Source organism: Papio anubis, chromosome 2 (genome assembly GCF_008728515.1).
Source record: "Papio anubis isolate 15944 chromosome 2, Panubis1.0, whole genome shotgun sequence".
NCBI lineage: Eukaryota > Metazoa > Chordata > Mammalia > Primates > Cercopithecidae > Papio > Papio anubis.
Window position 1 is genome coordinate 91,132,298 of NC_044977.1, and position 22,018 is coordinate 91,154,315.

The following is a 22,018-nucleotide window of genomic DNA, read 5'->3' on the forward strand; positions in this document are numbered from 1 at the left end:
GTATGCGGCCCAGCCCGGTGGCTCATGCCTGTAATCCCAGCACTTTGGGAGGCCGAGGCGGGCGGATCATGAGGTCGGGAGATCAATACCATCCTGGCTAACACGGTGAAACCCCGTCTCTACTAAAAATACAAAAAATTAACTGGGTGTGCGCCTGTAGTCCCAGCTACTCGAGAGGCTAAGGCAGGAGAATGGCGTGAACCTGGGAGTCGGAGCTTGCAGTGAGCCGAGATCATGCCACTGCACTCCAACCTGGCCGACAGAGCAAGACTCTGTCTCAAAAAAAAAAAAAAAAAAAAAAAAAAGGAATGTACGCAGAAGGCCTCACTGAGGGGGTGACATTTGAGCTCCCTGACAAGAAGGGGCCCGCCACAGGGCTATCTGGGAGCAGAGCATTCCAGGAGGGAACAGCCACCGCCAAGCCCCTGAGGTGGTAATGAGCTTGTTAACTTTGAGGAACATCAGGGAGGCCAGTGTGAGACAGCGGAGTGACAGGTTTGAGGTGTGTAGGAAGTAGAGCCCACAGTCTTGCTTTGCCCCCATTGGGAAGGAAGGGCACAGGGATCCAACCACAGAGGGAAAGCTGGAAGCTGGACCACCTCCTCCCTTCAAGGTAAGCAGTAATGTGCATCCTTACACAAACTTATGCAACCTGTCTGCCCTTGTGGAGATGGGAGCAGGGGAGGACTAAAACCGTGGATTGTGATAAATGCTCCAGATGTGGTTCTCAGTGTACACTGCCAGGGAGAAGCCACTGTTATTCCGACTTTACACATGAGCAAACTGAGTTCAGGGAGGAGAGATCCTTTACCTAAGGTTGTCAGCTTAGTAACAAACGAACCAGCCTCCAACCTAGGTCTACCCACTGGCCAGCATGGGTGCTGTGGGTATATCTGTCCACTTGTGAGGCTATCAGAGCCCTCATCAGGCTTCAGTTGTCCATCACCCTCTATAAGACACACACAACAACAGTATTGTGTGGTAGCAGGTCATGCAGTGGAGGCTGCTTGTCTTGTGTTCGCTGGGAGGAGAGATGACTGGGCTGTGGGTAAGAGTCTGCAGGGGTGGAGGGGTGGCCGAGTAGAGATGCACAGGGGTTCCTTGTCTGCCTTGGCTGCCATGTGGGGCCTTGCTGAGCCTGGGGTGGCCATTCTGGATATATAGGGAGGTGCGCTTCCCCTTGAAGGTCCCTGGGCACCTAGACTAGTGGAGGCAGGCTCCTGGCTGGCTCCCTCACCAGGTAGATAGTCCAGGCTGGCCCACGTGGATCACTCTGCCCCTTCCCATGGCTGAGGGCTGCTCCCTCTAAATATAGCCCAGTGGGCTGAGCTCAGGCCTATTTTAGGCCAAGACTGGGAGGCAGCCAGGCCTTCCCTGGGCTCTCAAAGGAGCCACTGCTGCCTTTGTCCAGTCCTGCTACTGGATGCCATCATCGGCCCCCGACTGCCCACTGTTTGCCATGCCTGAGGAGACCCAAGAAGGTAGGAGAGGGTGACCATGAGGGAGGGCAAGCCCTCAGTCCTGTGACCTTGTGGACCATGGAGAGACCCACCCTCTGTCCCACTGACCTCATTGTCTTGAGTAAGTTAGTTACCCATTTTCATTCCCCAGCTCCAGTAAAAGGACCTGCCCCCTATGCAGGAAGGAAAAGCCTGCCATGCTTGGAACCCCTTGTCACCTCAGGCCCTGCTTCAGTTTCCCCTGCTAGGGACATTAAGGAGGAATGGGGGAAGCTACCCAGTTAGGAGTGGATCAACTACAGGCTGTGCTCAGGTGGGTGTGGGCATCCGGGCAGCTGCCTGGCCAGTTCAGCTCTTAAGGGAGGAAGCTGGGATTGGGGTGGGCAGTGGTTCCAGAAAGCATTTGGGTACCTGTCCCATGGACTGAAAAGTAGATAGGCCTCTGGCCTCCCCTGACTTGGGTCTAAATATCCCTAACTGCCTAGGGTTGGGGGTCCCTTGGCCCGGTCAGACTGAGACTCAGCTAGTCAAGAGCTTGGTGGCCACTCGCCTAACTGCACCACTGCATATAAGAAGTACTGATGCTCAGAGGAGCCAGGACAGCAGAAATCTAGGAAGCTATAGGTCCAGTACTGGCCAGGACATAGGACTGTCTGCTCCATGGCTCCATCTTATAGCCCATGACAGAGCTAGCAAGCTCCTCTTATCACATTTTCAACTTTTTTTTTTTTTTTTTCCCTGAGAAGGAGTCTCGCTCTGTCATCTAGGCTGGAGTACAGTGGCGTGATCTCGGCTCACTGCAACCTCCGCCTCCCAGGTTCAAGCAGTTCTCTGCCTCAGCCTCCCAAGTAGCTGGGATTACAGGCGCCTGCCACCATGCCTAGCTAATTTTTGTATTTGTAGTGGAAACGGGGTTTCACCATCTTGGCCAGGCTGGTCTTGAACTCCTGACCTCGTGAGCCACCCGCCTCAGCCTCCCAAAGTGCTGGGATAACAGGCATGAGCCACCACGCCCGGCCCCAACTTTTTTTTTTTTTTTTTTTTTTTTTTTGAGGCGGAGTCTCGCTCTGTCACCCAGGCTGGAGTGCAGTGGCGCGATCTCGGCTCACTGCAAGCTCCGCCTCCCGGGTTCCCGCCATTCTCCTGCCTCAGCCTCCCGAGTAGCTGGGACTACAGGCGCCGCCACCACGCCCGGCTAATTTTTTGTATTTTTAGTAGAGACGGGGTTTCACTGTGTTAGCCAGGATGGTCTCGATCTCCTGACCTCGTGATCCGCCCGTCTCGGCCTCCCAAAGTGCTGGGATTACAGGCTTGAGCCACCGCGCCCGGCCCCGGCCCCAACTTTTTAAAATTTTTTGTCACCCAGGCTGGAGTGCAGTGGTGCGGTCTCGGCTCACTGCAACCTCCACCTCTCAGGTTCAAGCGATTCTCCTGCCTCACTCTCCTGAGTAGCTGGGATTACAGGCATGCATCACCACGCCCGGCTAATTTGTTTTTTTGTTTGCTTTTTTGAGATGGAGTCTCACTCTGTCACCCAGGCTGGAGTGCAGTGGCACGATCTCAGCTCACTGCAACCTCTGCCTCCCAGATTTGAGCAATTCTCCTGTCTCAGCCTCCCGAGTAGCTGGGACTACAGGCATGTGCTACCATGCCCGGCTAATTTTTGTATTTTTAGTAGAGACAAGGTTTCACCATGTTGACCAGGCTGGTCTCAAACTCCTGACCTCAGGTGATCCACCCGCCTTGGCCTCCCAAAGTGTTGGGATTACAGGCGTGAGCCACTGCCAACATTTTCAACATCGCAGGAGAGGAGCTTGGCCCCTGGTAGGAGGAAATGTTTACCTCCTTTGTGCGTGTGTGTGTGTGTGTGTGTGTGTGTGTGTACAGAAAGGTCTCCCTGATCTTGAACTCCTGGCCTCAACCAATCCAATCCTCCCACCTTGGCCACCTTGGCTTTTCTTTTCTCTTTTTTTTTTTTTGAGACAGAGTCTCGCTCTTGCCCAGGCTGGAGCAGTGCAGTGGCGCAATCTCCACTCACTCCAAGCTCCGCTTTCCAGGTTCATGCCATTCTCCTGCCTCAGCCTCCCGAATAGCTGGGACTACAGGCGCCCGCCACCACACCCAGCTAATTTTTTGTATTTTAGTAGAGATAGGGTTTCACCAGGTTAGCCAGGATGGTCTCGATCCCCTGACCTCATGATCTGCCCGCCTTGGCCTCCCAAAGTGCTGGGATTACAGGCATGAGCCAAGCCACTGCGCCCAGCCTTTTTTTTTTTTGAGATGGAGTCTTGCTCTGTCGCCCAGGCTGGAGTGCAGTGGCTCGATCTGGGCTCACTGCAAGCTCTGCCTTCCCCAGGTTCAAGCCATTCTCCTGCCTCAGCCTCCCGAGTAGCTGGGATTATAGGCGCCCACCACCATGCCTGGCTAATTTTTTGTATTTTTAGTAGAGATGGGGTTTCACTGTGTTAGCCGGGATAGTCTCGATCTCCTGACCTCGTGGTCCACCCTCCTCAGCCTCCCAAGGTGCTGGGATTACAGTCATGAGCCACCGCGCTCGGCCAGCCACCTTGGCCTTTCAAAATGCTGGGATTAGACACATAAGCCACCATGCCTGGCCTCTTTTGGGATCTTAACAATAACATTTACTGTGTGTTTTTCCTATAATAATTCACATTCAATTTAGAAAGTGTGAGAAAAGCACAAAGTACAAAGAGAAAAATTTTTTTTTGAGACAGAATCTTGCTCTGTCGCCAAGGCTGGAGTGCAGTGGCATGATCTCTCTTCACTGCAACCTCTGCCTCCCAGGTTCAAGTGATTCTCCTGTCTGAGCTTCCTGAGTAGCTGGGACTACAGGCGCCTGTCACCATACCTGGCTAATTTTAAAATATTTTTGGTAGAGATGGGGTTTCACCCTGTTGGCCAGGCTGGTCTCAAACTCCTGACCTTGTGATCCGCCTGCCTCTGCCTCACCAAGTGCTGGGATTATAGGTGTGCGCCTCCGTACCTGGCAGCAGGGAATTTTTTTGTTTGTTTGTTTTTGAGACAGGGTCTTCCTCTGTTGCCCAGGCTGGAGTGCAGTGGCACGATCACAGCTCACTGCAGCCTCAACCTCCTGGGCTCAAGCAACCCTCCCACCACAGCCTCCTGAGAAGCTGGGACCACAGAAGCATGCCACCATACCAAACTAACCTTTAATTTTTTTTTTTTTTTTTTTTTTGAGATGAAGTCTAGCTCTGTCACCCAGGCTGCAGTGCAGTGGCTTGAGCTTGGGTCACCACAAGCTCTGCCTCCTGGGTTGAGGCGATTCTTCTGCCTCAGCCTCCTGGGTAGCTGGAACTACAGGCGCTCGTCACCATGCCTGGCTAATTTTTTGTATTTTTAGTACAGACAGGGTTTCACCATGTTGACCAGGCTGATCTCGAACTCCTGACCTCGTGATCCGCCCACCTCATGCTCCCAAAGTGCTGGGATTACAGGTGTGAGCCACCACGCCCGGCCCTAATCTTTAATTTTTTGTAGAGATGGGGTCTCCCTAAGTTGCCCTGGCTGGTCTCAAACTCTTAGACTCTTGATCCTCCTGCCTTGGCCTCCCAAAGTGCTGGGATTACAGGCATAAGCCACAGTGCCCAGCCCAAAGAGAGAATTTAATATGACCTTAAACCCACCACCCAGACATAATGACTGGCAGCACTTGCTTGTTTTTGTTGTACTTGCTTTTGAGCATGTCAAAAGGCAGTTTCAAGTAAATCATGGAGGTTGAGTTACTGTTCTGAGAATGACAGTCCCAGAGTGCAAGGCCATCCTTGCTTCTATCTGGAGGTGTCCCCACAATGCTCTTCCCCACTGTTATCAGCTTCCAGGTAGGTATCTGGAGCTCTTGGCATCTGGACCAGGATTTTTGGAAATCAAGTTAAAGAACAACTAGAAAATATAATTAAATATTGGCTGGGTACGGTGGCTCATGCCTGTAAACCCAGCACTTTGGGAGGACAAGATGGGCAGATGACTTGAGGTCAGAAGTTCAAGACCAGCGTGGCCAACATGGTGAAACCCAGCTGTACTAAAAATGCAAAAATTAGCCAGGCATGGTGGCACGTGCCTGTAATCCCAGCTACTGCGCAGGCTGAGGCAGGAAAATTGCTTGAACCCAGGAGGCAGAAGTTGCAGTGAGCTGAGATCATGCCACTGTACTCCAGTCTGGGTGACATAGTAAGACTCTGTCTGAAACAAATGAAAGGCCAGGTGCAGTGGCTCACGCCTGTGATCCCAGCACTTTGGGAGGCCGAGGAGAGGGGATCATGAGGTCAAGAGAACGAGACCATCCTGGCCAACATAGTGAAACTCCGTCTCTACTAAAAATACAAAAATTAGCCGGGCATGGTGGCACGCGCCTGTAGTTCCAGTCACTCGGGAGGCTGAGGCAGGAGAATCGGTTGAACCCAGGAGGCGGAGGTTGCAGTGAGCCAAGACTCCAGCCTGGTGAGAGAGCAAGACTCTGTCTCAAAAAACAAACAAACAAACAAACAAACAAAAACACCAGCCAGGTGCGGTGGCTCACACCTGTAATCCCAGTACTTTGGGAGGCCCAGGCGGGCTGATCATGAGGTCAGGAGATTGAGACCATCCTGGCCAACATGGTGAAACCCCTTCTCTACTAAAATACAAAAAATCAGCTGGGGGCGGTGGTGGGTGCCTATAATCCCTACTACTTGGGAGGCTGAGGCAGGGGGATTGCTTGAACCCAGGAGGGGGTGATTGCAGTGAGCTGAGATCACACCACTACACTCCAGCCTGGCGACAAAGCGAGACTCCATCTCAAAATAATAATAATCATCATCTCACCAGGCGCCATGGCTCACGCCTGTAATCCCAGCACTTTGGGAGGCTGAGGCGGGTGGATCATAAGGTCAGGGGTTCAAGACCAGCCTGGCCAAGATGGTGAAACCCCATGTCCACTAAAAATATAAAAAGTAGCTGGGTGTGGCAGAAGGCGCCTGTAATCCCAGCTACTTGGGAGGCTGAGGCAGAGAATTGCTTGAACCTGGCAGGCAGAGGTTGCAGTGAGCCGAGATCCTGCCACTGCACTTCAGCCTGGGTGACAGAGGGAGACTCCATCTTAAAAAAACCAAAACAAAAACCAAACACGGCCGAATGCAGTGGCTCATGCCTGTAAATGCCAGGACTTTGGAAGACCGAGACGGGCGGATCACGAGGTCAGGAGATCGAGACCATCCTGGCTAACATGGTGAAACCCCGTCTCTACCAAAAAATACAAAAAACTAGCCGGGCGAGGTGGCGGGCGCCTGTAGTCCCAGCTACTTGGGAGGCTGAGGCAGGAGAATGGCGTAAACCCGGGAGGCGGAGCTTGCAGTGAGCTGAGATCCGGCCACTGCGCTCCAGCCTGGGCTACAGAGCGAGACTCCGTCTCAAAAAAAAAAAAAAAAAAAAAAAAAAACCAAAAAAACCCCACAAAAATTAGCTGGGCGTGTTGGCACACGCCTGTAATCCCAGCTAGTCTGGAGGCTGACACAGGAGAATCGCTTGAATCCAGGAGGTGGAGGTTGCAGTGAGGCGAGATCACGACAGCACTCCAGCGTGGGCAACACAGGGAGACTCCATCTCAAAAAAAAAAACAAAAACAAAAACAAAGAAAACCCACAAAACCCTGCTCTTGATTTCAATAATTCCACTTCTGGGAACTGAAATTAGTAACTATCAGGAAATTGGGAAAAAACCTTCATACTCAACGGTAGATGTCCTGGGGGTTAATTTCAAAAGGGAACTGCAGCGGTGAGCCAAGATCACGCCATTGCACTCCAGCCTGGGCAACAAGAGTGAAACACTGTCTCAAAAAAAAGGTGGGGGGGGGAGGGGTACTGCAAACAACCTAGATGCCCAGGCAGCCTCAGAGAGATGTGTGAAGGGCGAGAACTTAGAGGCATATGAAACAGTATAACAAAGAAGGGTCTCTCCAATAGTAAATGAATGAAAACAGCAGGGTTCACACATGTACAGCAGAGTCACACCGAGTATGTTAACGAACACAGAACCAAGGCCAGGAGGGAAAGGCACCAGAGTGGCTACAATAGGGCTTTCTGACCAGAAGATGCCAGGCATTGGGTCTGCAGGGAGAACTGACAAAAGAGGCAGGACTGAATTCCATTTGCTGCGGGTTTAGCATTGAAGGCTGATAAACTGCTAGAAATGAGCAGGCAGAGGAATGCCTGAGTCCCTGGGGTGCTTGGAAGGAAACAAATCAAATGTACCTGCTGCTCCTGTATACAGAATAAGCCTGTAAGGGTCTGCGATCATCCTGGATCCAAATCAAGGGTCACTCCTCACTCAGTTTTAGGGGATTTGGAACCAAATGCCCCACTATCCCTATCCTCCAGAAGTCCCTGCTGCCTGAAGGCACCTGATAAAAGGAAGGGGGTTGACCCACCACTGGCTAAATCAGCCTGCGCTGCCCCTGCAGACTCCATGGCACAAATGATGCCCAGCCAGAGCAGGGGGCCACTGGCCCCCAACTACGTGCAGGAGGTGCACCTGCATCGGGTGGAGTCCATCAGCGACCTACACAGTGGAGGTGAGTGGGGACAGTGAGGATGATGTGCTGGGGGAAGGGACGAAAGCAGGTGCACCCACCACCCCACCGATGTCCCATCCACCCAGCAGGCACACTGCGCCCTTGTCTGACTGAAGAGGCACGGCCGTGGAATGAGCTGCTGAGCGTTTTGCTGCCATCACTGTGTGCCCAGGCTGGCTGCAGCCCTGTGTACAGACGAGGAGGGTTCCTGCTGCTGCTCGTGCTGCTGGTGCTCACTTGCCTGGCGCTAGCACTCCTGGCTGTCTACCTGAGTGGTATGGATGCACAGGGTGCCAGCAGGAATAGACAGCAAGGTGGGGGGGACTGGGAGGCCCTTCTGTGCAGCTGGAAGGAGCCAACTGCAGATGCTGCAGCAATGAAAGATGGGGTGGGAGGCCCGTGGGTGCCCCTGGTCCTGGGCTGGGTCTGCAGGGGTCATGGGGTGGCACATGGTCTGATGATCCCCCACTTCCCATTCACAGTGCTGCAGAGCGAATCCCTGCGCATCATGGCACACACGCTCCGCACGCAGGAGGAGACGCTACTCAAACTCCGCCTGGCCAGCCTCAGCCAGCTTCGGAGGCTCAACTCCAGTGAGACCCAAACACCCAGCTGAGATGCCATTTGGATCTGGGGCCTGGGGGTGTGTGTGGGGGAAATAAAGTGGCTATGGGCAGGTCTCTCCTTCCCTACTGCTGGCTGCCACATCTACACTATTTCCTTGGTGAGATTTTTGTATAAGAACCCGATGTTAACTTCACAGCTGCCTGCCTCTCCTCATCTCTTCAAGCCAGGCCTAGCCAAGTCTCTGGTGCCAAAGCCTTGTTTTGGGTGGCCCAAGGTCAGGGGAAGGGGCACCAGCCTCTGGGCTCCTCCTGTGGCCTGTCAGCACTCTCTGGCCACCCCAGATGGCAGGTTCTGAAGTCTAGAAATAGCTGCCCCCACAGCAATCACCCAAACTCTGCCAGGCCTCCCAGTGAGGGTGCAGCCTCAGCTCTCAAAGACAGGCTGGGCTCTGAGTAGCAGGAGAGGCACCACTTGGGGAAAGACTGCCTTGGAGGGCAAACGTGACATTGTGGAAGACCCAGCTGGGCCCAAGCCTGGGGTGGTAGGTGGGGAGGGAGAACAGAAAAATACCCAGGGGTTAAGACCACAGAAGCCTGACCATTCTGTTTAATTATCTCTAATAATTCTTAAAAATCAGCACACAAATCCATTCCAGGTAGCTTTGCCTCTCCACCTGCTGTGGTGGCATTTGTCCAGATGCCACCACCCCCTCTAAGAGTGGGTCATCCTGGGCCTGAGAAAGGAAAGGAAGGGAAAGGCCCCCTAGTGCCTGCCCCACAGCCCTGGGACAGGCACGTATTTAGCCTGGCCTGAGACAGGGCAGGAAGAGGCCACAGGGCTGAGTGCAGGGACAAAGGGGCCAGGGTCCCAAGTGTCCGGGCCCCCAGCTACCCACCCCATGTCTGTTTTTGGTTTTGTCATTAAAAAAATAAAGTGACAAATACTGGTGGAGACCAGTTGTTGCACTGTCTTCTGTTAAAAATACGGACCAAGGGCATAGAAAGTCTCCTCTTCAGCAGGTCCTGCTTCACAGGATGTCTGCCCGCTTGTCCCGCACACGGCTTCGAGCCTTGGTCCGGGCTTTGAAGGCAGCAGCATTGTACAGGTGCTAGAGTGGGGACAGAGAGTGACACCTTGGGGAGCTGGGAAGGGAAAGGGCTGGGGGTCCTCTTCCAGCCTCTGCAGAATTTCAGGCCTCCAGGAAACACGGGAATAGGGGGAAGAGAAAGGTGCCCAAGGGTGCAAACCTTCTCGAAGCGTGGAACCTTGCAGGCCTTCAGGGCAGTGGCATCCAGCACCAGCACAGGGCCCAGGCCAAAGATGTCACGGAGTAGCTCATTGTTCTGGGGGGCAGAGGGCAGTGAGCTCAGGCCAGACTGAAGCAGCCACACCAGGTGTCCCCTCCCTGTGCATCCCCGCACCTGGAGGTGGTGGTGCATGCCTGAACCCAGCACTTCCTTGAAGGCAGTGTAGATCCGGTGCCGAGCCCAGCTGTCCATGTAGAGCACCTCAAAGCCGAAGCGCACTATCTCTTCTTCACATTCACCGCCCTGCAGGGTAGAGGGGCCAACACAACTGGGCTTGGCTACTATGCCTGGGAGTGCACCCTCACTAGGACACATATGTTCTCACACACACCTCCACGGAGTGCAGCACGGCACGGAAAGTAGAGCGCTGGCGCCGGCGATCAGCCTTGGCACGGTACTTGTTACTGTCAGTGGCCAGAGTGCGCAGGACACTGCAGAGGGCCTCCATGTCCTCATAAACAAACTCCTCCTGCAACGGGAGCGTTGGAAGGTGTGTGGTAGGTAGATGCTTGAGCTCTGCTGGCTCTGAACAGTGCACTGCCGAAACCCATCCTTTCCCTGAAAGACCCTCTCTTCTCTGCCTGGCCCCTTTGACCCCTCCTGGGCGTCTGTCAGGCCAGGACACCACTGCTCAGGGCACCCATCGTGACATCTAGCAGATGAATCTGTGTTGGGGCCACCTCCTCTGCATAATGACCTAAAGCTGCTCTGTTTTCTGTGGCACCCCCTGCATCCAGCCTGTGATGGGCAGGTGGTATCACCAAGCACCCCCCATCCTTGTCCCTCGCACCTCAAGGTCCCGGGCAAGCTCAAAGAGCAGTGCAATGGTTTCACCGGCAGCGATCCGCAGGTTCACACTTTCACTGGACAAGAGCTGGGGCAGCCGGGGCAGCTGCCTAGGGAAGGGGCAGGCTGAGCTGTATGTGTGGGTTGGGGGCCTTTTTGAGATCCCCCCATCCCAGTGGACAGCCACACCTACCTGTCAAGGATGTGGCTGATTTGGGTGCTGGGGCAGATGGTGAGCAGCAATGCCCAGGCCTGCAGGGCAGCACAGAGCAGGCCGTGCAGGCTGGCAGGAACCACAGGAGTTGTGGAGCTGCCCAAGCCATAGAACCGGCTGAAAACACTTTCTAAGCAGGCAAGGCAAGAGACCAGGTCCTAGGAACACAGGGAGGCAGGGGAGCTCAGAGGCAGAGTTACAGCCCTAGATGCTCTACCACCTGTGCCCAAAGACCACTCACCTGGATGTCGGCAGCAGCCACGTAGCAGCCCAGGCCAAGAGCAGAAGCACACTGTTGGGAGAAGGGCAATGCTGTGCCACAGTCAGCGGATGAATCTGGGTTCCCAGCCCTGGAGCTCACTCCCCTCAGAGTAAGGGAGGCTGAAGACAGGGGGAACCCAGCACTCTGTTGAGGGATAAGGTGCAGGAAGGGTTTCATGGGGCACAGGCACACTCACGTGGAGCCGGGCAGCAGGGCTAGCTGTGCTGTCACTGAGCACAGAGACCAGCAGAGGCTGCAGGCTGTGGAACAGCTCCTCACCCTTGGGTCCGGGGCCCAGCTGCACGCAGAGCAGACCTAGCACAGCAGCGGCCAGGGCTTGTTCCTCTCCCTTCCCTGTGGGATGCTTTCCAGTCAGCCTATGCAGCAAGGGCCAGCGTCTGCCCAGTTTAAGTCTCCCATGGACCCCCAGCTCCAACCTTTCTTGAGGCACTTTTCCAGGGCATCAGCTAGTGTGAGGCGGCGCTCCAGCAAGAAGTCGGGGAGTAGGCGGGACGCCAGGGCCAGGCGCAGGCTCTCGAGAGCACCCTGCCGGGTCTTGGCACTGGGGGAGGTCGAGAAGGGGGGGTCATATAGGCCAGCCCTCCCTTGGTCACACTTGGAGCTGGGTGTAGGAGTTGGCTGGCAGCCAGGGGTACCTCTTGTCTGTGAGGCAGTCCACATACTCCTTCAGCTTTTCCTCAAGGTCTTCCTGCTGGCCCTGCTCATTCACGACATCCCCCCCTGGAAGGCCACCTGGTCAGCACTGCTTCTTGTGCTCAGCCCATGGAGCCCTCTCCAAGCCCCTGTCAAACTTCCACCCGCTCTCACCAAGGCTGTCCTCTGCAGTGGTGCTGAGAAGGCTGGGGCATTCACTGGTGGTGCTGCGGGCCTCACTGGCTGCCTCATCATCACTGGAACCCGAGTCAGCTTGGGCACTGCTCCGGGCACCTGGGGAAGGTGGAATAGGACACTCAACTTGCCTCTACTGATGAGGGATGGCTGGGGGTACCTCACCCAACCTCATAATCCCAAAAGATAGAATGGTGCTCCTCTCGGAGATGGAAAACCAAAGCCAAAGGTCAGTAGGGTTGGTGCACTCCTGTGTGTGGGCTCTGTCCAGGGACAAGGGCTCACACTGGCAAGGGTGGCTGCTGTGGCAGAGTTTTGGACAGGGTGTGATCACCAAGCTGCCCCTAATTCTAAGAACTACTCACACCTCTCACCTGCAGGAGGAAGTCCAGCCTACACATTGGCCTCTGCTCCCCACCACCTTTTTTTTTTCTGAGAGAGTTTTGCTCTTGTTGCCCAGGCTGGAGTGCAATGACGTCATCTCAGCTCACCACAACCTCCGCCTCCAGGTTCCAGTGACTGTCCTGCCTCAGCCTCCCGAGTAGCTGGGATTACAGGCATACGTCACCACACCCAGTTAATTTTGTATTTTTAGTAGAGATGGTGTTTCTCTTTTTCTTTTCTTTTTTTTTTTTTTTTTTGAGACGGAGTCTCGCTCTGTCGCCCAGGCTGGAGTGCTGTGGCCGGATCTCAGCTCACTGCAAGCTCCGCCTCCCGGGTTCACGCCATTCTCCTGCCTCAGTCTCCTGAGTAGCTGGGACTACAGGCGCCCGCCACCTCACCCGGCTAGTTTTTTGTATTTTTTAGTAGAGACGGGGTTTCTCCGTGTTAGTCAGGCAGGTCTCGATCTCCTGACCTCAGGTGATCTGCCTGCCTTGGCCTCCCAAAGTGCTGGGATTACAGATGTGAGCCACCACGCCCAGCCTGCTCCCATTTTATCTTACTATCCTACCTGCCAGAGCAGCCCAGCCTTCCCTCATTCACTCCACTGTGCTGGGGTTCCTCCAGCTGCCAAGACTTTGCACAACTTGCTCTCTTCTCCATCTTCTCAGGACTCACCCAGAAGCACTTCCCCCCAGGCCTCCCTGAGTCCTAAGTCTGGGGCTGACACCATTCAGTGAACATGTTCTATACCCTATTAGATGTCCCCCACCCAAACCCCACCATGGTGGTGACCAGTTTAAAGTTATGCCTAGGTATTTTCCTCCTTCCTGTGATCAGCCGTCCTCCCCTCCTCCTCAAAAATAAAAATAAATAAATTTGTGCGTCATACACACCCCATCCCAGCAGAGTAAACATAAGTGTTTACTGCATTAAGACAGGCTCCTGGTCTAAGCTGATAAGCGAGTCCCAAGACTGCCTCAGGCTCCAGGATAGTCAGCCACCTTGTGGAGTCAGGCCTGCCAAGCTGCCAAGGCTCTAATCAGGTAGCTTCCCAACAGATCCCCCTCCTTCTGTTAACCGGAGCAGGCCAGGACTCCCGCCAACTTCCTTGACCAGTCCAGGAAAGGATCAGGGTTTGGCAAGGGGACTGGCTTCCTGCTCTGTCCGGTGAGTTTGCCCACCCAGCAGGCAACTGAGGCAGAGAGGCAACGGGGAAACTGAGGCCCGGAGAGGCTGGCCGGGTCACCGCTGGGAGCGCGGACTCCCAACAGGCAGTGGGCAGCGAGCTCAAGTTGGGCACGCACGTGGCCAATGACTGCTGGGGCACGTGCCAGCCTCGGTAGAGTTCTGGGAAGCTGCGCAGGGCTGGCCGAGGGGGTTCCCCACCCAGGGCCCTCGAGAGCAACTACGGGGACCCAGCAGGACCCCCACCCGCCGCTCATCAGCTGTCCCACGCCCCCCACCCCACTCACCTCCTCCACGGCGCTGACCACCCTTCCGGAGCGTGTTGCCCTTACGGGCGCGAGGCATGCCGGGAACCGGGCGCGGGGGGCGCGGGGTCAGGGACCCGGTGGGTGTGGGCTCCAGGGCAGCGAGACGCCGGCCGGTGCGCTGCGCTGAGACTTGGCCAGACGACGGGCGCCACACGCCCCGCGCGCCACCATCTTCGTGAGGCGCTCCCCCCTGCCAAACAGGTCGCCGGGAAGGCGAGTTCCAGGCCATCCGATTCAGGCCCACATCCACGAGGCTAAAACTACTAATCCCAGGGGCCTGAGCGCGCAGGTGACGGCGGCTGGCTGCGCGTTAGCGCACCACGGGAATGGTAGTCCACGCCTGGGGCCCACCAGCCGACTACGCGCTAGCTGAACTATGCACCCACAATGCCCTGCGCGCGCCCCAGCCCCCTCGGTGCACAGTCGTAAACTCCGAAGCGCCCCTCAGGAACACCACGGCAGGACTGGCTTCTCAGGGCACTTGGCAGCGGGACGCTCGCGACGAGTCCTACCCCTGCTCCTGAGTCTGGGGACCATGGGAAGGACTTAGAGCTTGGGATAACAGGAGGAACAGCCAAACCTCAGGCAGTGGAAAAAAGTGACTTTATGATGAAACAGTGCAGACAACAGCTTAACACTTTACCGACCTTAGCCAAGATTTTTGGGGGCCCATCTGCCCGTGCACGGCCCATCTTCTGTGACCTCTCCATGGGCCTAGTGAGGTGTAGGCACAAAGCCCTAGGCTGGCAGCCCTAACTAGCTGGAACCTGACTCTCCCTGGAACTGCTTCCTTGCCATGGAGGAGTCACATGATCTCAGAGGGCCTCTGGTTTTATAAGCGTTTTTTCTGGCTCCTTCTACCCCTCAGGGATTCCAAGGGAAGCGGGGTGTGTGCTTGGGAGGGTTGACTGTAAACTGAATAGAGCAAGAGTGGGACAGAGTAGCTCCAGGACTGGAAAAGTGGCAGCAGGGAAAAGAAGAGGCAGTGGCAGGGGCCCTGGCTTTATATTGCTTCTTTAGGCCCAAGCCTGGGCTCCTGGCAGGTGGGGCCAGCCCAGCCACAGTAACAGTGGCAGCTGAAGGACTTCCAATCTCCAAGGCTGCCGTCTGGCCACAGGTGTAGAAAGGCTTCCATCTGTCCTGGATCTCGCCGGGCACAGCGCCCGTGACCATGGCACCGCTGGTGACTGCAGGCCATCGCTGCCCTGGTCACATTGATCACATAGGGTCCCAGGGTGTCCACCAGGTAGTCATGGAGATGCCAGCACTCCTCCTAAGGAGAAGGGAAGAGTTGTGTCAGTATGCCTGCTCTATAGTCTTGACATGGCCGTCCCCCACCCTGGGACCCCAGCATGTGCTACATGGCAGGCTCAAAGGGGCAATGATCACCTCAGAGCTGGAGAGGCTCAGATCCCCCCAGAGCACCACGCCGGCTGCCCCTAGCGCTGCACTCACACCAATGGTCTGCACAAGGTCATCCTGGAGACAGAGAGCTGCTAAGCCAGGGCTGGGCTGGCCAGATCCATGTGGGCCCACATCCACATTCAAGAAACTCTTCTGGTTCACTGTCACAATGTGATTCTACCTCTACAGTAGGGCCCCTCTAGTTTGGTTTGGTTTTAGAAGCAGGGTTTTGTTTGTTTGTTTGTTTGTTTGTTTGTTTTTTTTTGAGACGGAGTCTCGCTCTGTCACCCAGGCTGGAGTGCAGTGGCCGGATCTCAGCTCACTGCAAGCTCCGCCTCCCGGGTTCACGCCATTCTCCTGCCTCAGCCTCCCGAGTAGCTGGGACTACAGGCGTCCGCCACCTCGCCCGGCTAGTTTTTTGTATTTTTTAGTAGAGACGAGGTTTCACCATGTTAACCAGGATGGTCTCGATCTCCTGACCTCGTGATCCGCCCGTCTCGGCCTCCCAAAGAAGCAGGGTTTTACTCTCTCATCCAGGCTGGAGTGCAGTGGCATGATCATAGCTCACTGCAGCCTGGAACTCCTGGGATCAAGTAATCCTCCCACCTCAGCCTCCCAAGTAGCCGGTACTACAGGCACATGTCATAACACCTGGCTAAAAATTTTTTAGGCTGAGCACGGTGGCTCACACCTGTAATCCCACACTTTGGGAGGCAAAAGCAGGAGGATCACTTGAGCCCAGGAGTTCAAGACCAGCCTGGGCAACATGACGAAATCCCATCTCTATAAAAATATAAAAATTAGGTGGGTGTGGTAGTATGCACCTGTAGTCCAGCTACTCGGGAGGAGGCTTAGGTGGGAGGATCACTTGAACCAGGAAGTGGAGGCTGCAGTGAGCTGAGATCGTGCAACTGCACTCTAGCCTGGGCAACAGAGCAAGACTCTGTCTCAATTTTTTTTTTTTTTGGTAGAGACTAGGGTCTCACTGTTGCCCAGGCTGGTCTCAAACTCTTGGCCTCAAGGAATCCTTCCATCTCAGGCTCCCAAAGTACTGGGATTATAGGTGTGAGCCACTCACCCAGCCCGAGTAGGGCCCCTTTGTATCGAGTCTCTGAGTGACTTCTCAGGCCTTCCATTCAGAATATCTCCCCTCAGACCAGCACTCCAAAGGCTGGGCCTCCCTACCCCTCAACATCTTCCAGGGCAGAGCCATGCCTCCCTCATTGGATACTCCAGGACAGGGCCTTCCACTCAGAACCCCTAGATTAGGACCAACCCCTAGGCAAGATCTTCTCCTGGGACCTTCCTAGAACAGGGCCATACCTCCTGACTAAGACCCCTAGACCTCAGCTTCCACTTACCTGGGACAGGAACCTCCCAGATCTCCGGTGTGTGAGGCGGACATAGGCCAGGACAGGCAGGGGATGTCGGTGCCCAACAAGGGCCACACGGAAGGCCTCCTCCAGGCGATGTCGGACAAAGGCCTGGTGGTGGGCAGGCGGCAGCCTGGGTGGGAGGTAGATGCTGGGGAAGAGGGCACTGGAGGCGGCCCAGAGCCAATGCAGTTGAGTGTTGCGGGCCAGGGTGGCTGCATGGCAGTGGCCGGTATAGTTGGAAGCCATACTATGCCAGCCATTGCCGCAGGCTGGGTAGCGATAGAAGCCCCAGAGTCCATGGGGCCGCAGTGCCTGGCCCATCCGCAGCGTATCCTCCATCAGTGCACGGGCCGCCTGCTCAAAGCCAATATAGGCCTTGTAGAGCTGCTCCTGAGGGTCCAGGTCAGGGAATACCTGCTGTGCCCAAGCCCAAGAGGCTGCCTGATAGGCCCGGCGGCGGCCCCAGTTCCCAGCCCAGAGTGGACACCACTCCTCCCAATCCAGCACTGCTGGGCCAGCAAAGCTGGGTCTCAGGCTGTGATGGATCTGGTAGGCAGCCAGTGCCAGGTGGCGGTGAAGGGGCAAAGCCTGGGGGATGCCCCCATTGTGAGCTGTGCCCCTGGGCCCAAAGTAGGGATAGAGGCCGAGTTGGTTCTTGTAGAAAATGGTCATGTTCTGACCGTGGAAATGCTGGTCACGGTTGGCTATGATGCCCAGGGCATTGAGTGGCAGGTGCACACCAAAGCGGGCCTTACAGTGTGCTGAGGGTACATTCCACAGCACAGAGAAGGGGTGTTCAGGGACCTGTGGCAGGGGCTGGCCACAACCCAGGCACAGGGCCACCCCCAGCACCAGGGCTGGGCCTAGTTGCATGGTCATGCCCCAAGGATGGAAACCTGCAGGAGAGAGGGGGGTGTGAGCTTAGAGTCCATAGCTATGACCACACTTTCCGCACAGCAGGGAAAGCCAGGAAAGCTCCCCCAGCTACTTTCCATCCTTACAGGAAGAGCTGGGGAAAGCATGTTTCCCCAGGGGTCTCTTGGGCCTTTTAAAACAGCCACACCACAAGCTGGCTATGATGCCCCGGGCATCGAGTGGCAGGTGCACACCAAAGCGGGCTTTACAGTGAGCTGAGGGTACATTCCTTCCCATATTCCCCATCTTTGTCAATACACCACTGTGTCCTCCCACGGCTGTCACAAGTCCCCTTCTTTCCTCTGTCCACCTTGTTCCCTCTTCCAAGAACACTCAGCTCCCACCTCCTTACCTGCCCGGTTTAATTCCTACCTAGCACTCAGGTCTCTGCTGTGACATCATTGCCTTGGGAGGTCTCCTGGATCCCCAGGTGGAGTGAAGTCACTTGGGTTCCCAAAGCCTGTGTACCTCCCCTGTGCCATACGGATCCTGCTACTGTATGTCTGTTTGTCTAGTTACCCACTGCCTATGTCCTGTCCAGGGCTTGACACACAGTAGGCGCTCAGTGAATGGTAATGAGTGAGTGAATGGGGAAGAGAACAGCCACCCTGTCTCCTGAGCCTGGTGGGGGGTAAAGGCGAAGGACAGGCATCCTCCCATCAATGGCCTTAGGACCAAGGTGGATCTGGGGACTTCTGCAGGGATAAGGGACCTGCAGAAGAGGGGAGAGGTGAGGGTAGGGGGGTCAACAAATAAACTCTGTCACAGCCACACCCAACAGAGGCTTTATTCAGCCACACTGACGGCTCTGAGCCAGAGCCACCTCCTGGCCCCACTGGTACCCAGGAAACATGCCCAGGCTAAAGCTGCCCCCCAGGGGCTAGGGGGCTGAGGTATGGTCAGTGGGCTGAGGCTTGTAGACTTTCCAGGGCAGTCTATTGACCCAGAAAGATAGTTCCTTGCCCTGGATGGCCTCAGATGTCTTTTTCCATCCAGAATATGGGGCGCCCCCTCACATTTTGATATTGTGTCTCCAGCAGGCTTTTTGAAGGGGGCCCTGATGGAACTGGGGGTGAGGTGGTCAGGCACTCAGGTAGAGGAGGGGGTGGTGGCAATGGAAGTCCCTTGGGACCCCTTGGGGCAGCTTGGGCAGTCAGGTTTGGGGCCTTCCAGGGTGGCCGGGGAGAGGGGCCTGTGGGGAAGGCATTAAGCAGGGTGGCAGGCAGCCGTCTGCTGGTGAAGACCAGGCCCTGCACAGGCTTGCCCAGCTGGTAGCCCAGGTGGGTATAGAAGTGCACCTGGTCATGGGTGGTGAGGTGCAGCTTGCGGAAGCCCCGGGCCCGAGCAAAGACCTCCAGGCCCTCCATGAGGCAGCGGCCAAAGCCACGGCCCCTCAGGGCCCGGGCCACCACCACTGTCTCCACTAAGAGGCTCTGGGGCTGGTTCAGCACCCGTGACAGGCGGGCATGGCCCACCACAATGGGTGCTGCTTCAGATGTGGGGTGGGGGCTCAGCAGCATCAGGCAGAGGGGGAAGGCATCTGAGGACTGGCCCAGGGAGTGAAGGCGGGAGGCGCGGCTGCGGGGCCACTGATCATTGATGAGGTCAGCACAAGCGTCCAGGAGCTCGGGTCGGCAGTGCACAGGCTCCAGGGTCAACTCAGCCAGGCTAGGAGCTGGTGTCTCCTCTGGCTGGTGTTCAGGATCCATGGTAAGCTCAGTTGGGCCAGGATTGAAGGTCATCTCTGGTTGGCATATGGAATCCAGGGGCAGCTTTGGCTGGCACGCAGGATCCAGAGTCAGCTCAGCTGGGCTGGTACTCAGGATCAGCTCCATCCGGTGTGTAGGGTCTAGTGTAGGGGTCAGCTTGGCTGGGCCAGGGCTCAGAGTCAGCTCTTGCCTATGCACAGGATCCAGGTTCAGCTGAGTCAGGCTGGGAGCCAAGGTCACCTGCTGCTAGGTTGCAGGTGGCTCAGTGCCAGGCTGGAGGTTAAGACCCCAGTCTCCAGGCAGTGGCATCTCTTCAGACCACAGTGGCTCTCCTCCTGTAGATAACAGCCATGCTGGGCTGTGCCAGGAGGGAGGGTGGGGTTGGGGCAGGGAAAGGCTGACAGAGTGCGAGGGGGACCATGCATACTGGAACTGGGGAGTGGTGGGCTGCACTTTGTCCCACACTCACGTGATAGCACAGGTGACCTGGAAGAGACCCATCCCCTATAGAGCAGGGCAGATAGATCCAGGTGTCTACCCCACATTGGAGGGAGGCTGGGAGTGATGGATGAGCTGCTTAAGGCTAGGACAGAACCTAGGAGTTCTGGCCCCAGCCTGCTCTGGCTACAAATTTGTCTTCCTCAGGACCTCCCCTCACAGGGGGCCTGTAACCACCAGGTCTATAAAACAGCCGACCCAATCCACCTGCTGGCCTTCTGTCTTCCAGTAGTCCTCCCAGTCCACCACTAGGGCATGGGATAGAAGATGCAAAGCAAGGCCGGGCGCGGTGGCTCAAGCCTGTAATCCCAGCACTTTGGGAGGCCGAGACGGGTGGATCACGAGGTCAGGAGTTCAAGACCATCCTGGCTAACATGGTGAAACCCCGTCTCTACTAAAAAAATACAAAAAACTAGCTGGGCGTGGTGGCGGGTGCCTGTAGTCCCAGCTACTCGGGAGGCTGAGGCAGGAGAATGGCGTGAACTCGGGAGGCGGAGCTGGCAGTGAGCCGAGATCCGGCCACTGTACTCCAGCCTGGGGGACAGAGTGAGACTCCCTCTCAAAAAAAAAAAAAAAAAAAAAAAAGAAGATGCAAAGCAGACACTATACCCCCTGCTCAAACCTACCTCAAGGTTCCCTCCATAGGAAAAACTGCCCCAGGAGTCTTCCTGTCCCTTTCTTCTCCCTATGTTCTGAGTCTCCTCCAGCTCCCAGCCTTTTCAACTACCTGGGCTATGCCCACGGCCTTAGTGGATCCTGGGGCCCCACTCATGCACCCATCAGGCTGAGCTTTGGCCTGTCTTGACTGCCTTCCCTGCCTGGAGCCCCTGGCCCCCTTCCCAACTCTGCCCATCTCAGGACACTTTGGATATAGACCCAACTGTCCCCTCAGATGGGACCCCAGCAGCACCAGCACTGGGCCTGGTCCACAGCCACACAGCAGTATTGCCTCTGCAGGCTTGGTTCCCCACTGGCCTGAGTTTCGCAGGCACCTAGATAAGGACCACAGCTTCCTTCCTATATACACAGGGTGTCCAACGGTCACCAGGTTGGGGGCCTAGGCCTCCTGTGCCCAAACCCTACTGTTTTCCCATCTTAACCAAGGTCCTGCTGTCAGGCAGGTCTACGCTGGGGGTTTTCTAGTGGTGGGCGGGCAGCTGGGCCCCCCCCTTCTACTCACCTGCTCCAAAGGGGGCCTCTTGGCTCCCCTACCTCTCCTGAGCTTGAGGCCAATTAAACACTGGTCAGTAACAGGCACCCCACTCCCCTCACCTCCCACCCCATTCACAGGGCTATAAGCCCCTCACCTGCATCAGCCACCTCGGCAGCAGCTGCACCCTTTGGTCTGGAGGGAGGAAATCCAGGATCCGCCCCTAGGGCTGAGCCCCGGGCTTCCCCGCGGCCTTAACCCCTTCAGTGCCGACCCCACCCACTGGGGCGGGGCTCCGGGGTCCTCAGAGAGTCGCTTCTCCGTCTCTCCCGGGCCTCGGTTTCCCCCTCCCTTCTAGTGGGTCACAACAGGCTGTGGAGCTTTTGGGAATGGGGACTTCGAGAGCTCGACTCTGTGGGCAGGTGTGGCTCGGCATGCTCTAGAAACGAACGACTGACGCGGGGAGGGCGTGCAGAGTGGCATGGCCACTTGGGGACCGCACGCGCGGGGTGGACCTACAGGCAGCAAATGGGAAGGGTGCGGTACTGACATGTTGAAGCCGGCCTCCGGGATGTTCCGCGTCCTAGCTCCGCAGAGCTGGGTATCTCACTCAGTCGCCACCTCGGACTCCTCGGTCCGACAGCGCTGGCCCCCAGCGGCGCGGCGGATGTACTGCAGCCGTCGCGTCCTGCGGCGCGCCAAGGGGTTCCAAGGTCTCCCGGGGTGCCCCGGCACCCGCGCGTCGCCGCTTAGGCCCCGCCCCTCGTTTACGCGTCACAACACCCACCAGGCGCAGGCTCAGTCTCCACCCTGCTGAGCTGAGCTCCGCCCCTGCTGAGCCCCACCCCATCTCCATTTGAGTCCGCCTCCTCCCCACTCGGCCCCATACAGGCCCCGCCTCCTGCTCCTTGCGTCAGAGCTTAGGTCCCGCCTCGATTTGGCTTCTTCCAGGCCCTGCCCCGGCCCAACACGTTACCACTTCAGCCAGGCGCAGGCCCCGCCTTCAGTTGACTCCGCCTCTGCCAGCCCCGCCCCAGGCTCGGACCGGTCCAGCTTCA

At 56.4% G+C, this 22,018-nt stretch overlaps 4 protein-coding genes across 15 annotated transcripts; 1 reads left to right on the forward strand and 3 right to left on the reverse strand.

Annotated features, from left to right (window-relative positions):
- Positions 1-311: 311 nt before the first annotated feature.
- Positions 312-8,762, forward strand: LSMEM2 (leucine rich single-pass membrane protein 2). 5 transcript variants are annotated; one of them, XM_009200717.4, is made up of 4 exons: positions 312-1,481; positions 7,807-8,046; positions 8,136-8,321; positions 8,529-8,762. In XM_009200717.4, exons 1-4 carry the CDS (start codon positions 1,424-1,426, stop codon positions 8,660-8,662), a joined length of 618 nt encoding a protein of 205 aa, XP_009198981.1. In that variant the 5' UTR covers positions 312-1,423; the 3' UTR covers positions 8,663-8,762. The 5 variants fall into 5 exon arrangements, with proteins under 5 accessions (XP_009198981.1, XP_017810930.1, XP_009198982.1 ...); XM_017955441.3 differs by having other exon boundaries at positions 314-1,481; positions 8,133-8,321; XM_009200718.4 differs by having other exon boundaries at positions 315-1,481; positions 7,936-8,046.
- A 428-nt stretch (positions 8,763-9,190) lies between these two features.
- IFRD2 (interferon related developmental regulator 2) lies at positions 9,191-14,262 on the reverse strand. Of its 2 annotated transcripts, XM_021934372.1 has the most exons (12): positions 13,888-14,262; positions 12,011-12,130; positions 11,839-11,923; positions 11,620-11,744; positions 11,379-11,536; positions 11,162-11,212; positions 10,900-11,078; positions 10,711-10,816; positions 10,252-10,389; positions 10,035-10,163; positions 9,861-9,956; positions 9,191-9,721 (listed from the first exon to the last, which is right to left on the reverse strand). In XM_021934372.1, the coding sequence occupies exons 1-12, from the start codon at positions 14,135-14,137 to the stop codon at positions 9,641-9,643; spliced, it is 1,518 nt and encodes a 505-aa protein (XP_021790064.1). In that variant the 5' UTR covers positions 14,138-14,262; the 3' UTR covers positions 9,191-9,640. The 2 variants fall into 2 exon arrangements, with proteins under 2 accessions (XP_021790064.1, XP_021790065.1); XM_021934373.2 differs by lacking the exons at positions 10,711-10,816; positions 10,900-11,078.
- A 230-nt stretch (positions 14,263-14,492) lies between these two features.
- HYAL3 (hyaluronidase 3) lies at positions 14,493-21,768 on the reverse strand. 4 transcript variants are annotated; one of them, XM_009200716.3, is made up of 4 exons: positions 21,511-21,768; positions 16,674-17,584; positions 15,298-15,387; positions 14,493-15,181 (listed from the first exon to the last, which is right to left on the reverse strand). In XM_009200716.3, the coding sequence occupies exons 2-4, from the start codon at positions 17,565-17,567 to the stop codon at positions 14,912-14,914; spliced, it is 1,254 nt and encodes a 417-aa protein (XP_009198980.1). In that variant the 5' UTR covers positions 17,568-17,584; positions 21,511-21,768; the 3' UTR covers positions 14,493-14,911. The 4 variants fall into 4 exon arrangements, with proteins under 4 accessions (XP_009198980.1, XP_003894435.1, XP_021790069.1 ...); XM_003894386.4 differs by lacking the exon at positions 21,511-21,768 and adding an exon at positions 21,118-21,214; XM_021934377.2 differs by lacking the exon at positions 15,298-15,387 and having other exon boundaries at positions 21,511-21,707.
- NAA80 (N(alpha)-acetyltransferase 80, NatH catalytic subunit) lies at positions 18,371-21,724 on the reverse strand. 4 transcript variants are annotated; one of them, XM_003894389.2, is made up of 2 exons: positions 21,511-21,724; positions 18,371-19,647 (listed from the first exon to the last, which is right to left on the reverse strand). In XM_003894389.2, exon 2 carries the CDS (start codon positions 19,436-19,438, stop codon positions 18,578-18,580), a length of 861 nt encoding a protein of 286 aa, XP_003894438.1. In that variant the 5' UTR covers positions 19,439-19,647; positions 21,511-21,724; the 3' UTR covers positions 18,371-18,577. The 4 variants fall into 4 exon arrangements, with proteins under 4 accessions (XP_003894438.1, XP_003894440.1, XP_009198979.1 ...); XM_003894391.3 differs by having other exon boundaries at positions 18,371-19,502; positions 21,511-21,713; XM_009200715.3 differs by lacking the exon at positions 21,511-21,724 and adding an exon at positions 21,118-21,229 and having other exon boundaries at positions 18,371-19,502.
- Positions 21,769-22,018: the final 250 nt, after the last annotated feature.

Coding starts and splice junctions, on each gene's coding strand:
- LSMEM2 (XM_017955441.3), top strand. CDS start 1,424: ATGCCATCATCGGCCCCCGACTGCCCACTGTTTGCCATGCCTGAGGAG. Junction 1,482..7,806: donor GCCTGAGGAGACCCAAGAAG/GTAGGAGAGGGT, acceptor CTCCTCACTCAG/TTTTAGGGGATTTGGAACCA. Junction 8,047..8,132: donor CAGCGACCTACACAGTGGAG/GTGAGTGGGGAC, acceptor CCATCCACCCAG/CAGGCACACTGCGCCCTTGT.
- IFRD2 (XM_021934372.1), bottom strand. CDS start 14,137: ATGGCCTGGAACTCGCCTTCCCGGCGACCTGTTTGGCAGGGGGGAGCG. Junction 11,537..11,619: donor GGAAAAGTGCCTCAAGAAAG/GTTGGAGCTGGG, acceptor AGCATCCCACAG/GGAAGGGAGAGGAACAAGCC. Junction 9,957..10,034: donor GCATGCACCACCACCTCCAG/GTGCGGGGATGC, acceptor TCTGCCCCCCAG/AACAATGAGCTACTCCGTGA.
- HYAL3 (XM_009200716.3), bottom strand. CDS start 17,567: ATGACCATGCAACTAGGCCCAGCCCTGGTGCTGGGGGTGGCCCTGTGC. Junction 15,388..16,673: donor CTGGGAGGTTCCTGTCCCAG/GTAAGTGGAAGC, acceptor CTCTGTCTCCAG/GATGACCTTGTGCAGACCAT. Junction 15,182..15,297: donor TGAGCCTCTCCAGCTCTGAG/GTGATCATTGCC, acceptor CCTTCTCCTTAG/GAGGAGTGCTGGCATCTCCA.